The sequence below is a fragment of the Anabas testudineus genome, chromosome 1, assembly GCF_900324465.2.
Source record: "Anabas testudineus chromosome 1, fAnaTes1.2, whole genome shotgun sequence".
Taxonomy (NCBI): domain Eukaryota; kingdom Metazoa; phylum Chordata; class Actinopteri; order Anabantiformes; family Anabantidae; genus Anabas; species Anabas testudineus.
Genome location: NC_046610.1, coordinates 925,038 through 939,938, shown reverse-complemented (window position 1 = coordinate 939,938; position 14,901 = coordinate 925,038). Strand labels below are relative to the sequence as shown.

Below are 14,901 nucleotides of genomic sequence, written 5' to 3'. Positions count from 1 at the left end.
CAGCATTAAACTGACCTGCACTCATGTTCTTTTCATTGTTCCCATACTTTCACCTTTTAGACGAGCTCCACCTGTCTTTGTAACAGTGAGTTTTTACCTGGTTTCCCTGGACCAGCAGAGCTTTGAGTCGGGCGATTTCAGCCCGCAGTTCTCGGATCAGCCTGACGTTGGCGTCCTCGTTGATGGTGGGTTTGTTGATGATGTTCTTGGCTCGGTTGGCATATCGCAGAGTGCTGAGGGTCTCACCGTAGTTCACATCAGCTGGGGAGATGGCTGAGAAGAAACAATCAAACAGAATTAAACCAGGTTTAAAATACCTGTGTTCGTGTGATTTAACGTTCGCTTTTCTCACTGGCGATCATGATGGTCTTCGAGTTGCCGCCAAGACTGTCCTTCAGCAGCCAGGTCAGCACCGAGTCTCTGTATGGAACAAACACCGACTTCTTCTTCAGGTTGGTGTTTACACCGTCCTGCGTCATGTCGGCTAAAGGGAAACAGAAAACATCCCTCAGTCACCGGGAACAATAATGTAAAATGTGAGAAACGACACCAATATTGTTTCAGGTCATCTCTTAAAACCTCTCGACTGCAGGTTCAGATCATGTATTTGACGTATGTTAAGTAAATCAGCGTTTTCCTTTAGACCTGGACCCAGAGCAGGTCTAAACTCTAAAGGTACAGGGTGTACAATAGAAGAAACAAAGACATGCGTTTATCTGTGAGCGTTTCTGACCTAGAGAAGAGATGACGTTTCCCAGTGTGACCAGCGACTTGTTGATGTTTCCTCCTTCTTTCAGTCGGACACCAGTGGCTCCGGTGGCGTCTGCTCGCTCGCTGCCGGCCAGATCGACCAGGTGGATCTTACTGACCGTTTCGCTCGGCATCTCCGCATCAAACTTAGCCTGACAGGGATTAGAATGATTATTATAGAGGCTGCATAAAATAAATCTCTCTCTCTCTCTCTCTCTCCTGACAAAAATCAAATAGTTATCAATGGAAACTAAATTTATTAACCCATGGAGGTCTGGATTTGGAGTCACGCTCAAAATTGAAGTGGAAAAACACACTACAGGCTGATCCAACTTTGATGTAATGTCCTTAAAACAAGTCAAAATGAGGCTCAGTAGAGTGTGTAGCCTTCACGTGCCTGTATGACCTTCCTACAACGCCTGGGCAAGCTCCTGATGAGGTGGCGGTGGTCTCCTGAGGGATCTCCTCCCAGACCTGGACTAAAGCATCCAACAGCTCCTGGACAGTCTGTGGTGCAATGTGGCGTTGGTGGATAGAGCGAGACATGATGTTCCAGATGTGCTGAATTGGATTCAGGTCTGGGGAACAGGCGGGCCAGTCCATAGCATCAATGCCTTCGACTTGTAGGAACTGCTGACACACTCCAGCCACATGAGGTCTAGCATTGTCTTGCATTAGGAGGAACCCAAGGCCAACCGCACCGGCATATGGTCTCACAAGGGGTCTGAGAATCTCATCTCGCTACCTAATGACCGTCAGGCTACCTCTGGTGAACCCATGGAGGGCTGTGCGGCCCTCTAAAGAAATGCCACCCCACACCATTACTGACTCACTGCCAAACCGGTCATGCTGAAGGATGTTGCAGGAGAACGTTCTCTACAGCGTCTCCAGACTCTGTCACGTCTGTCACAAGCTCAGTGTGAACCTGTTTTCATCTGTGAAGAGCACAGGGCGCCAGTGGCGAATGTGCCAATGTTGATGTTCTCTGGCAAATGCCAAACGTCCGCACGGTGTTGGGCTGTAAGCACAACCCCCACCTGTGGACGCCTCATACCACCCTCATGGAGTCTGTTTCTGACCGTTTGAGCAGACACATGCACATTTATGGCCTGCTGGAGGTCATTTTGCAGGGCTCTGGTAGTGCTCCTTCTGTTCCTCCTTGCACAAAGGTGGAGGTAGCGGTCCTGCTGATGGGTGGTTGCTCTCCTACGGCCTCCTGAAGTACTGGCCTGTCTCCTGGTAGCGCCTCCGTGCTCTGGTCACTATGCTGACAGACACAGCAAACCTTCTTGCCCCAGCTCGCATTGATGTGCCATCCTGGATGAGCTGCACTACCTGAGCCACTTGTGTGGGCTGTAGACTCCGTCTAATGCTACCACTAGAGTGAAAGAACCGCTAGCATTCAAAAGTGACCAAAACATCAGCCAGAAAGCATAGGAACTGAGAAGTGGTGTCTGGTCACTACCTGCAGAACCACTCCTTTATTGGTGGTGTCTTGCTAATTGCCTATAATTTCCACCTGTTGTCTAGTCCATTTGCACAACAGCATGTGAAACTGATTGTCAATCAGTGTGAGCAGTTTGATTACTCAGAAGTGTGATTGAGTTACATGTGTTGTTTAAGTGTTCCCTTTATTTTTTTGAGCAGTGTATATATGGACGACTGTGCTACAGATTTATTTTAAATGGATTAAAGTCCAACAAACTCTCTGTTAACTCCACAACATTAGTTTGTAGTGAGGCACACAAGTATAAAACCATTTGTGTTGAGCACAGTAACCTCAATAACCGTTTAGGTCTAGAATCACCAGGACTCATGGAGTCAGCAGGGAATGATGAACAGGAGCAAATACAGAAAATGTCAGGAAGAAAACCTCAAAACGCTCCACTGAACGTGACTTTTCTTTTTATATATTTTCTCAGTGGTTCACTTAATGAGCTAAAACTCAACTGTGCTTCAAAAACACATCATCAGCTGTGAGGTTCCCACAGAGCAAAGATTAGTCGCTGACCTGTGTGAAGTTGATGGTGAAGATGGCGTGTGAGCGGCTGCTGACATCGTTCATGCCAGTGCTCGCCGTGGTGCGGTTGATGTTTCCGGCCTCCATCAGCTCCTCGACGTCGCTGTAGTTCTGCACCAGGTGTTTGGACAAATCTGGGGTCAGAGGTCAGGGGGCAGGTTAGAGGAAGTCGACATGATAACTGGGAACATACTTAAAATTAAAGACAACAATATTACATAAAAAGATTCAACATGTGTACCAAACAAAAACAAACCTGTGTAGATTAGTTCAAGTCTAATTAAGTGTAATTGGTATAAATTTGAATAATTACATGCCATACAGTGGGTCTGGACGTCGTGTTTCCATCTTACCTTCCACATACGGTCCATCCTTTGGGTGCTCTCTGACTCTCAGGTTGTAGGTCTGAGTGGATTTCCTCCTCAGCAGGTCTCTCACCCTCTCGTTGTAGATTTCCAGGTAGCTGCAGACAGCAGAGAAAACACATGGTGCAGTCTCAGCATCGCTGCTCAGGATTACAGGTTTCAGCCTTTAGCTGTAACTAGAGATGTTCCAGTCAAATCTGTTTCCTACTTAGTCTCGCACACTGAGCTACTTGATCCGAATCCTGGAGGTCCTGGTTCGAACATATGTAGTTTCTAAGCTTGAATGAACAACTGGGAGATTCTGGACCTGACTTGACAAGATCCTCAAGTGGGACAAATTATTTCCTGGAGCAACTTTGCTCACAAACAACAAACATTAACGAAGCTTAAACCACGTTCTAACCACCTCTGTCTGGATGGAGATGATACAGTGAACAGAGGATGTTGAAAACTAAACTCACCTGACTTCAGTACGAAACGAAGCCTCATCCCACCGAGTTGCTTCAGAGATCCGACTGAACAAACCTTCACAGATCCTGGGGATCAGACCTGCATCACCCTGAAACCACAAAACAAACAGACACCACCTTGGATCAGTGCAGTGCGGTTGTAGCCAAGTACTGAGGAACTTGTACTGTAGTGTTCTCTCTGTTTTCCGTCTTTAAATCTGAAAAGAGTCCGATTTTAGTTTGGAGTTATGATTTTATTTTATTTAGACATTAACCTCTTCACTCTGCACCGATTTCTGTCTTCTCATTGTTGACTTTTGTATTTGTTTGATCTTATTTGTGCAAAAGAAATCAATTTAAAATTCAAATGAAGTATTTGTTACTTTATACTAGTTATTGTAATGCAGATTATACTTTAATAAGTGAGTATTTATGTAATACATCTGTAACATCAAGTGTTTCCTTCATCTCAGCTTTACTGTATTGTACTTTTAGAATCTCAAGTATGTTTTACTGACTTAAACATATTCAGGACCTTTTCTTTTAATGAGTACTTAAACTGCATGATATTAGTACATACAGATCTGGATACTAATCAAGCCTTAATAAAAATAACCAGCTTTCACAGCTCTGTAGTAAACTGCATCTAGAACAGGTATAAATGTGGTCATGGTCAAAAACCACACGATGGTAGCAGTGCTGCACAGTTTCTACTGATCTTATACTGTATGTTTGCATTTTCTACCTTTCTGTCATGTTTTGATTTTTGTCTAGAAAGGCACTTTATCAAGCTCAATAGATAAAGTGGATTTACTGTCTTCTGCTCTGCCTGCAGCTGTATTGACAGTGCAGCTATTAACCCCATTCTGTGCACAGAGGATCAAACGTGAACAAAGCTTCATGTGGAGTCAGAGTCATATCCCTCTGTAAAATATCAACTTTAAACTCCAGACTAAGTTCAGCGAGACTGTGACCTTTGACACCTTTGACTAAACCAACCACCGCACACAGGCATCATGTACTATTGATTTTTTTGCTGGGAAATTTAAACAGTAATATATTAAATCTATCACACTGTGGGTGTCTTGTGGACGAATTCCACCATTTTAGACTGAAACTATCAAACTTTCAAACAGAATAAGGTTTATAAATTTGTTTTTGGCTGGATAGCGTAGCGCTAAGATAGCCGCCCTCCATGTGGGAGACTGTGGATAAACGCTTCTGCCAAATGACTCAATGTAAATGTAAATTGTAGACCGAGTCTTTTCAGTCCTCTTCGTAAAACCTTACGGTTTTTGTTCAACTTCAACAGTAGAAAATATGAAAAACTAAATTCTAGGATGAGAAGACATGTTCACAACCTTTGAACCTCAAATGTTTGTGCCAAAAATGCTGAGTATTCACCAAATATAATATGTACACACTACATGCCATCGTCCTGATTCACAACTTGGACATAAAAACTGTGACTTTCACATAAAGGAATATCTGAAGTAAATTATAATAAAACATGTCAAGTTCTGAGCAGCTGAATCATCTGGACTTATGACCCTGTTAAAACCCACTGTGACGTCTTTTTAGATAAGAACACCTGGAATGTGAGGGATAAATTCGTCTGGAGGTTTGTCTCACCGGAGCACCCATCATGGTGTAGGACTTCCCTGAGCCAGTCTGACCGTAGGCGAAGACACAGGCATTGTAGCCTTCAAACGCTGCCTTCAGCACATCAGAGCCCAAATCTTTAAAAACCTGCAAAGACGAGGTGAAAACGTAAAGTTGGATTTCTCACAGTTTAAGACGTTTTACATTTCGACCGTAGTACACACATATATATATATATATATATATATATATATATATATATATATATATATATATATATATATATATATACACATATACACACACACACACACTCCTAAGTTAGCTTCTCTCCATTGGCTCCCTGTTAAATCCAGAATTGAATTTAAAATTCTTCTCCTCACTTATAAGTCCCTTAATAATCAGGCTCCATCTTATCTTAAAGACCTCATAGTTCCATATCTTCCAAGCAGAACTCTCCGTTCTCAGACTGCAGGTTTACTTGTGGTTCCTAGAGTTTCCAAATGTAGAATGGGAGGCAGAGCCTTTAGCTACCAAGCCCCTCTCCTGTGGAACCACCTCCCAGTTCAGGTTCGAGAGGCAGACACCCTCTCTACATTTAAGACTAGACTTAAAACTTTCCTTTTTTTATAAATCTTATAGTTAGAGATGGATCAGGTGACTCTGAACCATCTCTTAGTTATGCTGATATAGGTTAGTCTGCTGTGGGACCTCTACTGATAAACTGAGCTCCTCCCCTCTCTCCTCTCTCCTCTCTCCATTCAAATGCCACCATTGCATGTCATTAACTTTGTGTCTTCTCTCTCTTTTAGTTGTGTTTCCTCCTCTCTGTCTCCCTCTCTCTGTACTTTTCTGCAGGTATACTCGGCCTGGAGCTGTACATCTCCAGAATCCAGTTCATCTGCCCAATGTTCTTGATGCTTGTTGTTGTCTTTATTGCCTGATGTTCTTTTCTCTCTTCTCTTTCCACTCACCCCAACTGGTCGAGGCAGATGGCCGCCCACTATGAGCCTGGTTCTGCTGTTGGTTTCTTCCTCTAAAGGGAGTTTTTCCTCTCCACTGTTGCCTAAAGCTTGCTCTAATGGGATTGTTGGGTTTTCTCTATAATTTTTTGTATAAATATTTTCTGTAAGGTCTTAAACCTTAAACACTGTAAAGTGCCTTGAGATAACTTCTGTTGTAAATTGGCGCTATACAAATAAAATTGAATTGAATTGGTTTAAAGAAAATTCATTAGAAACTTTAATGAATGTAACCCGTCTCTGAATAAACAGCATCATGGATGGAGGAACAGATAAACCGCTTTAAAATTATTTCTCTTCGTAGAGATCCCACGATTAGTCGATTAACTGATTTGTCAAATCAAAAGCAGCATTTAATCCGATATATAATTTATATTTTCTTAGCTGTCTTTTAATAAGAATTTGATACATTCAGGTACAAAATATAAAATGTAAAGATCTGAAAATAGATTTCAACGTGTGGTGCAGATGGAAAAAAACAGCAGCACAAAGAAAAGACTTCTGTAGGTTTAAGACCTAATTCTGCTAAAGACTTTTTAAACAAACTGAATTTAATGCTTTTAAGACTCTGCACCACCAGAGGCTTCTGCTGACATTTAACTCCAGAGTAAACACAGAGTCTAGCAGCTAGTCCTCCTCCCTCCGATCCAAAAAGTGGGGATCACACAACAGGACTGGAGAGGAAGACCGATTATTTCTCTGGCTGCTTTTCCACAGTTTTTTTTTTTTTTATAATTTATTTATGGCAAAGTCACAACACAACATACAGTCTCAAAAAGGTTTCAGCGGTTTATAGAAATCCTGTTTGAAACAATATAAAATTATGTCACTCATTTTCCTGCATATTCAGTTTAGCAAGAAACATTAAAACAACTTTAAAGATCTGTTGCGAAGAAAACTGTAAAATATTTTTTACACGTCCTGATGTCTAAGCTGCATTGACTCCATTGTGAGTTTTGTCCCAAAAAAATGGGTGGAAAAAAAAGATTAACAAATTAATTTAAATAATGATTTTAAATGATAATACTATAATTTGTCTGAAAGAGTCTAACAAAATATCAAAGTATTGTTTTACAGATTCAAGTCACTGCAGCTAGAACCTGGTGTTCCCTTTAGTCCTGCTGTGGGAAACAAAGAGAAACTGTTTGTGTCATTTACCTTTTCCTGAGAAACGAATGTAGAGCTCTTACAGTCTGTGGAGTTGTACGAGAAGTCGTATGTGAAGGTTTTGGTTCGTTCCCTCACTGAATCTCCAGCGACGCCATCTGGGAGCTGAACATAGAAAACAATATGAGTTTGACAACAAAGGCATTAAGATCATGGTCACAGCTTGTGTCAATGGGAACATTGTCATTTTTTTAAAAAGTACCTTCAGGTTGGTGATGGACGTTTTGTTTCCTTCCATCTTGATGATGCATTTTGCTGTCAAGTCCTTCTCCCTGTGGAACATCAAGAACAGTTTGTGTTATTGCTACAAGAAATAACATCTTTGGATGCTCGTCCTTCCTGAGAGTCGTGGTCTGGCCTCAGAAAGTCTCGTTTGACTGGTGGATTTTGATTCTATCAGCACTGCTCTGTGAAAGTTGTTGCTGACTGTCTCAATGTTTGTCACTAGCTGCTCTTTTGCTTGACTGACCTGTTGTGTGTATGTTGCTGAGTACACCAGTGGTTTGTTGCTTTTTTTAGGATATTACAAAGTGTTGTATCATCTATGTCTAATGTTGTGTCATGTGCACTGACTCTAATAGTTGTTCTCTCTTTGGTCAGACTACAGATGCTCGTATTTCTCCCATTGACTCTCGTTGATCTCTGGTTTCATACAGACTGATTAAACCACAAATTTCAAGTAGAGATCCAAGAGAATCTAGACTTCCAGCTAGTTATTATTTAACAATCTCACAGGACACACCGGTCAGTCAAAGGTTCAATATTTTTGCTCACCTGTTATGTGGGTTATCTGATTTAAAAGGTGCCATGTTTTATGCCGTTTAACATTTTGAGGTGTAAAAGCTGAAATTAAGAACTTTTATCTCACATTCAGCTTTTGATATTGAACCCAAATGTCTTTGGTGTACAGGAAAAACAATTAGGCCATACTTTTGGCCATACTGCGTCTGAGTGTTTATTGAGGTTGTGCACATTTGGAGTTGTCTTTATTTTGCAGACACACCCAGCTAGTATCAATAAAAAGCACATGACTGAACCTGAATTTTATCAGCAGCAAATGTTAGCTTAGTCCTGAACAATCCGTCTCCAGACCGGTTTGTTCTGGGGCTCAACAATATCCTATAATGTTTCACTCAAACATTAAAATAACAGAAGATGATTCACGCCTCTGCACAATGTCAGTGTGATCAAAGTCGGCATCAGCTGTGTTTATATTGGGACATAAAGGTGGATGTTATCTTAGAGCAACATGATAACTCTACAACACGTTATGTAATGCTGTTCTGTCATTTAATCAGGTTAATACAGACACATGACACTGCAAAACATTTCTGCACACACTTAGTGTTTGAGCCTTAAAAAAGAAATTAACAAATTCAATAAAAGGGTTTTTAATGTCATTTTTTGATCAGACTGTTCCACGTGTGAATAAGAACTTTGATTTTAACTTGGTATATGCAGAATGTCCTAAAAGAACAAAGATGTTACAGAACAAACAAAATATTAGTTTGTATGAAAACTGAACCTTTGGTGTTTGGAACCAGTTTCAAATGGTTTGCAGTGTCTAACCCTGCTTGTGAGGACAGTTTAGGCTGAATGATAAGGACTGCTACTTCCTGATTAATCAGGTATTGGGACATTTTAACTGCTTTTATCCAATCCAGAGTCCAAACCCCAAAGTTATTCAGTTTGTGACGCACAAAGCATTGAATCCTCACGTTAGGGAAGGTTCAGCATTTCTGCTCAAACCCTGAAACTCGTGCTGCAAGAACTGCAGCCCCACAATCACAACCGTGGGAAAAGGTAAAGGAAATAGTGTTTGATTAGTAAACCACAAGAACAGTGAACTTGCAGGAGTGAATCTGCTTTACATTCTTTAATTACAACTGATTTCACTGGAAATCCGCCATGCTACACCTGCTGTGCCTCTCAGGTACAAAATAATAATACACCGTCAGTCTGTGTTGAAACTATTAAATCAATTCCTGCTCAGTTGCTTCAAACACACCCTAGGGTCTGTTTAAAGACTGGTAATATTTCTTGTTTGATAAGCACAGAGCTCAGTGAACACATAGAACAGACCACAACAGACCACCAGCAGTTAGAAGATGACCAAAGAGACACCAACAAACCAACAGCTAAAAAATGAATGAACAAATGACTCCAAGACATGACAGTCTTATCTGTAGTTGTTTATGACCAGTGATATGCTAAATTATCTGAAAGAGAAAGACGACCAAAAAAAAAAAAAAAAAAAAGGCACAAAATGATGCAAAACAATCCTACAGACAAATAAATGACCAAACAGACAGAAACATGACGACTAAAAACTAATTCAATCAGAAAATAACACACTAAATGACCAAAGGACCATTTAGAAAACTTCAGTGTTATTTTTTGGTCATTTTTTAGTCCCAGGGTCCAACACAGGAGGGACAGGGGGCCCTTTACCTGTCTGTGCCCGGGGCCCCCACACTCATTATCTAGGAACTAATAGAGAACTAATAGAGAACTAATGGAGAACTAATAGAGAACGAATAGAGAACTACTGGAGAACTACTAGAGAACTAATGGAGAACTAATGGAGAACTAATGGAGAACTAATGGAGAACTACTAGAGAACTACTGGAGAACTACTGGAGAACTACTAGAGAACTAATGGAGAACTACTAGAGAACTACTGGAGAACTAATAGAGAACTAATAGAGAACTAATGGAGAACTACTAGAGAACTAATGGAGAACTACTAGAGAACTACTGGAGAACTAATAGAGAACTAATAGAGAACTAATAGAGAACTAATAGAGAACTAATAGAGAACTAATAGAGAACTACTAGAGAACTAATAGAGAACTAATAGAGAACTACTGGAGAACTAATAGAGAACTAATAGAGAACTAATAGAGAACTAATAGAGAACTACTGGAGAACTAATAGAGAACTACTGGAGAACTAATAGAGAACTAATAGAGAACTACTGGAGAACTACTGGAGAACTACTGGAGAACTAATAGAGAACTAATAGAGAACTACTGGAGAACTAATAGAGAACTAATAGAGAACTAATAGAGAACTACTGGAGAACTAATAGAGAACTAATAGAGAACTACTGGAGAACTAATAGAGAACTAATAGAGAACTACTGGAGAACTAATAGAGAACTAATAGAGAACTAATGGAGAACTAATAGAGAACTACTGGAGAACTAATAGAGAACTACTGGAGAACTAATAGAGAACTAATAGAGAACTACTGGAGAACTAATAGAGAACTAATAGAGAACTAATAGAGAACTAATAGAGAACTACTGGAGAACTAATAGAGAACTAATAGAGAACTAATAGAGAACTAATAGAGAACTACTGGAGAACTAATAGAGAACTAATAGAGAACTAATAGAGAACTAATAGAGAACTAAGAGAACTACTGGAGAACTAATAGAGAACTAATAGAGAACTAATAGAGAACTAATAGAGAACTACTGGAGAACTAATAGAGAACTAATAGAGAACTACTGGAGAACTAATAGAGAACTAATAGAGAACTACTGGAGAACTACTGGAGAACTACTGGAGAACTAATAGAGAACTAATAGAGAACTAATAGAGAACTAATAGAGAACTACTGGAGAACTAATAGAGAACTAATGGAGAACTAATAGAGAACTAATAGAGAACTACTGGAGAACTAATAGAGAACTAATAGAGAACTAATAGAGAACTAATAGAGAACTACTGGAGAACTAATAGAGAACTAATAGAGAACTACTGGAGAACTAATAGAGAACTAATAGAGAACTACTGGAGAACTACTGGAGAACTAATAGAGAACTAATAGAGAACTACTGGAGAACTAATAGAGAACTAATAGAGAACTACTAGAGAACTACTGGAGAACTAATAGAGAACTAATAGAGAACTAATAGAGAACTAATGGAGAACTAATGGAGAACTAATAGAGAACTACTGGAGAACTAATAGAGAACTAATAGAGAACTAATGGAGAACTAATGGAGAACTAATAGAGAACTAATGGAGAACTAATGGAGAACTAATGGAGAACTAATGGAGAACTAATAGAGAACTACTAGAGAACTACTGGAGAACTAATAGAGAACTAATAGAGAACTAATAGAGAACTAATAGAGAACTAATAGAGAACTACTGGAGAACTAATAGAGAACTAATAGAGAACTAATAGAGAACTACTGGAGAACTAATAGAGAACTACTAGAGAACTAATAGAGAACTAATAGAGAACTACTGGAGAACTAATAGAGAACTAATAGAGAACTAATAGAGAACTACTGGAGAACTAATAGAGAACTAATAGAGAACTAATAGAGAACTACTGGAGAACTACTGGAGAACTAATAGAGAACTAATAGAGAACTAATGGAGAACTACTAGAGAACTAATGGAGAACTACTAGAGAACTACTGGAGAACTAATAGAGAACTAATAGAGAACTAATGGAGAACTACTAGAGAACTAATGGAGAACTACTAGAGAACTAATAGAGAACTAATAGAGAACTAATAGAGAACTACTGGAGAACTAATAGAGAACTAATAGAGAACTAATAGAGAACTAATAGAGAACTACTGGAGAACTAATAGAGAACTACTGGAGAACTAATAGAGAACTAATAGAGAACTAATAGAGAACTACTGGAGAACTACTGGAGAACTACTGGAGAACTAATAGAGAACTAATAGAGAACTAATAGAGAACTAATAGAGAACTACTGGAGAACTAATAGAGAACTAATAGAGAACTAATAGAGAACTACTGGAGAACTAATAGAGAACTAATAGAGAACTAATAGAGAACTAATAGAGAACTAATAGAGAACTACTGGAGAACTAATAGAGAACTAATAGAGAACTACTGGAGAACTAAGAGAACTACTAGAGAACTACTAGAGAACTACTGGAGACCTAATAGAGAACTACTAGAGAACTAATAGAGAACTAATAGAGAACAATAGAGAACTACTAGAGAACTAATAGAGAACTAATAGAGAACTACTAGAGAACTACTAGAGAACTAATGGAGAACTACTAGAGAACTAATAGAGAACTACTGGAGAACTACTAGAGAACTAATAGAGAACTAATAGAGAACTACTGGAGAACTAATAGAGAACTAATAGAGAACTAATGGAGAACTAATAGAGAACTAATAGAGAACTACTGGAGAACTACTAGAGAACTAATGGAGAACTACTAGAGAACTAATAGAGAACTACTGGAGAACTACTGGAGAACTAATAGAGAACTACTAGAGAACTACTGGAGACCTAATAGAGAACTAATAGAGAACTAATAGAGAACTAATGGAGAACTAATGGAGAACTAATAGAGAACTACTGGAGAACTAATAGAGAACTAATAGAGAACTAATGGAGAACTAATGGAGAACTAATGGAGAACTAATAGAGAACTAATGGAGAACTAATGGAGAACTAATGGAGAACTAATGGAGAACTAATAGAGAACTACTAGAGAACTACTGGAGAACTAATAGAGAACTAATAGAGAACTAATAGAGAACTAATAGAGAACTAATAGAGAACTACTGGAGAACTAATAGAGAACTAATAGAGAACTAATAGAGAACTACTGGAGAACTAATGGAGAACTAATGGAGAACTAATAGAGAACTAATAGAGAACTACTGGAGAACTAATAGAGAACTAATAGAGAACTAATAGAGAACTACTGGAGAACTAATAGAGAACTAATAGAGAACTAATAGAGAACTACTGGAGAACTACTGGAGAACTAATAGAGAACTAATAGAGAACTAATGGAGAACTACTAGAGAACTAATGGAGAACTACTAGAGAACTACTGGAGAACTAATAGAGAACTAATAGAGAACTAATGGAGAACTACTAGAGAACTAATGGAGAACTACTAGAGAACTAATAGAGAACTAATAGAGAACTAATAGAGAACTACTGGAGAACTAATAGAGAACTAATAGAGAACTAATAGAGAACTAATAGAGAACTACTGGAGAACTAATAGAGAACTACTGGAGAACTAATAGAGAACTAATAGAGAACTAATAGAGAACTACTGGAGAACTACTGGAGAACTACTGGAGAACTAATAGAGAACTAATAGAGAACTAATAGAGAACTAATAGAGAACTACTGGAGAACTAATAGAGAACTAATAGAGAACTAATAGAGAACTACTGGAGAACTAATAGAGAACTAATAGAGAACTAATAGAGAACTAATAGAGAACTAATAGAGAACTACTGGAGAACTAATAGAGAACTAATAGAGAACTACTGGAGAACTAAGAGAACTACTAGAGAACTACTAGAGAACTACTGGAGACCTAATAGAGAACTACTAGAGAACTAATAGAGAACTAATAGAGAACAATAGAGAACTACTAGAGAACTAATAGAGAACTAATAGAGAACTACTAGAGAACTACTAGAGAACTAATGGAGAACTACTAGAGAACTAATAGAGAACTACTGGAGAACTACTAGAGAACTAATAGAGAACTAATAGAGAACTACTGGAGAACTAATAGAGAACTAATAGAGAACTAATGGAGAACTAATAGAGAACTAATAGAGAACTACTGGAGAACTACTAGAGAACTAATGGAGAACTACTAGAGAACTAATAGAGAACTACTGGAGAACTACTAGAGAACTAATAGAGAACTAATAGAGAACTACTGGAGAACTAATAGAGAACTAATAGAGAACTAATGGAGAACTAATAGAGAACTACTGGAGAACTAATGGAGAACTACTGGAGAACTAATAGAGAACTAATAGAGAACTACTGGAGAACTAATAGAGAACAATAGAGAACTAATGGAGAACTAATAGAGAACTAATAGAGAACTACTAGAGAACTAATAGAGAACTAATGGAGAACTACTAGAGAACTAATAGAGAACTACTAGAGAACTAATAGAGAACTAATAGAGAACAATAGAGAACTACTAGAGAACTACTAGAGAACTAATAGAGAACTACTAGAGAACTACTAGAGAACTACTAGAGAACTACTAGAGAACTAATGGAGAACTACTAGAGAACTAATAGAGAACTACTGGAGAACTACTAGAGAACTAATAGAGATAATAGAACTACTGGAGAACTAATAGAGAACTAATAGAGAACTAATAGAGAACTAATAGAGAACTACTGGAGAACTACTAGAGAACTAATGGAGAACTACTAGAGAACTAATAGAGAACTACTGGAGAACTACTAGAGAACTAATAGAGAACTAATAGAGAACTACTGGAGAACTAATAGAGAACTAATAGAGAACTAATAGAGAACTACTGGAGAACTACTGGAGAACTAATAGAGAACTAATAGAGAACTACTGGAGAACTAATGGAGAACTAATAGAGAACTAATAGAGAACTAATGGAGAACTAATAGAGAACTAATAGAGAACTACTGGAGAACTACTGGAGAACTAATAGAGAACTAATAGAGAACTACTGGAGAACTAATAGAGAACTAATAGAGAAC

General features: G+C 38.5%; 1 protein-coding gene across 4 annotated transcripts in view; it reads right to left on the bottom strand.

The window, feature by feature from the left end:
• Nucleotides 1–14,901, bottom strand: part of kif16ba (kinesin family member 16Ba) — a 31,795-nt gene that overhangs the window by 14,343 nt on the left and 2,551 nt on the right. For all 4 annotated transcript variants that reach the window (XM_026359276.1, XM_026359277.1, XM_026359278.1 and 1 more), the window contains exons 2-10: nt 7,578–7,647; nt 7,367–7,480; nt 5,217–5,333; nt 3,597–3,694; nt 3,124–3,233; nt 2,762–2,904; nt 734–902; nt 353–484; nt 98–273 (exon numbers count right to left, since the gene is read on the bottom strand). In XM_026359276.1, the coding sequence (XP_026215061.1) occupies nt 98–273; nt 353–484; nt 734–902; nt 2,762–2,904; nt 3,124–3,233; nt 3,597–3,694; nt 5,217–5,333; nt 7,367–7,480; nt 7,578–7,647 (1,129 nt within the window). The remainder of the gene's footprint in view (nt 1–97; nt 274–352; nt 485–733; nt 903–2,761; nt 2,905–3,123; nt 3,234–3,596; nt 3,695–5,216; nt 5,334–7,366; nt 7,481–7,577; nt 7,648–14,901) is intronic.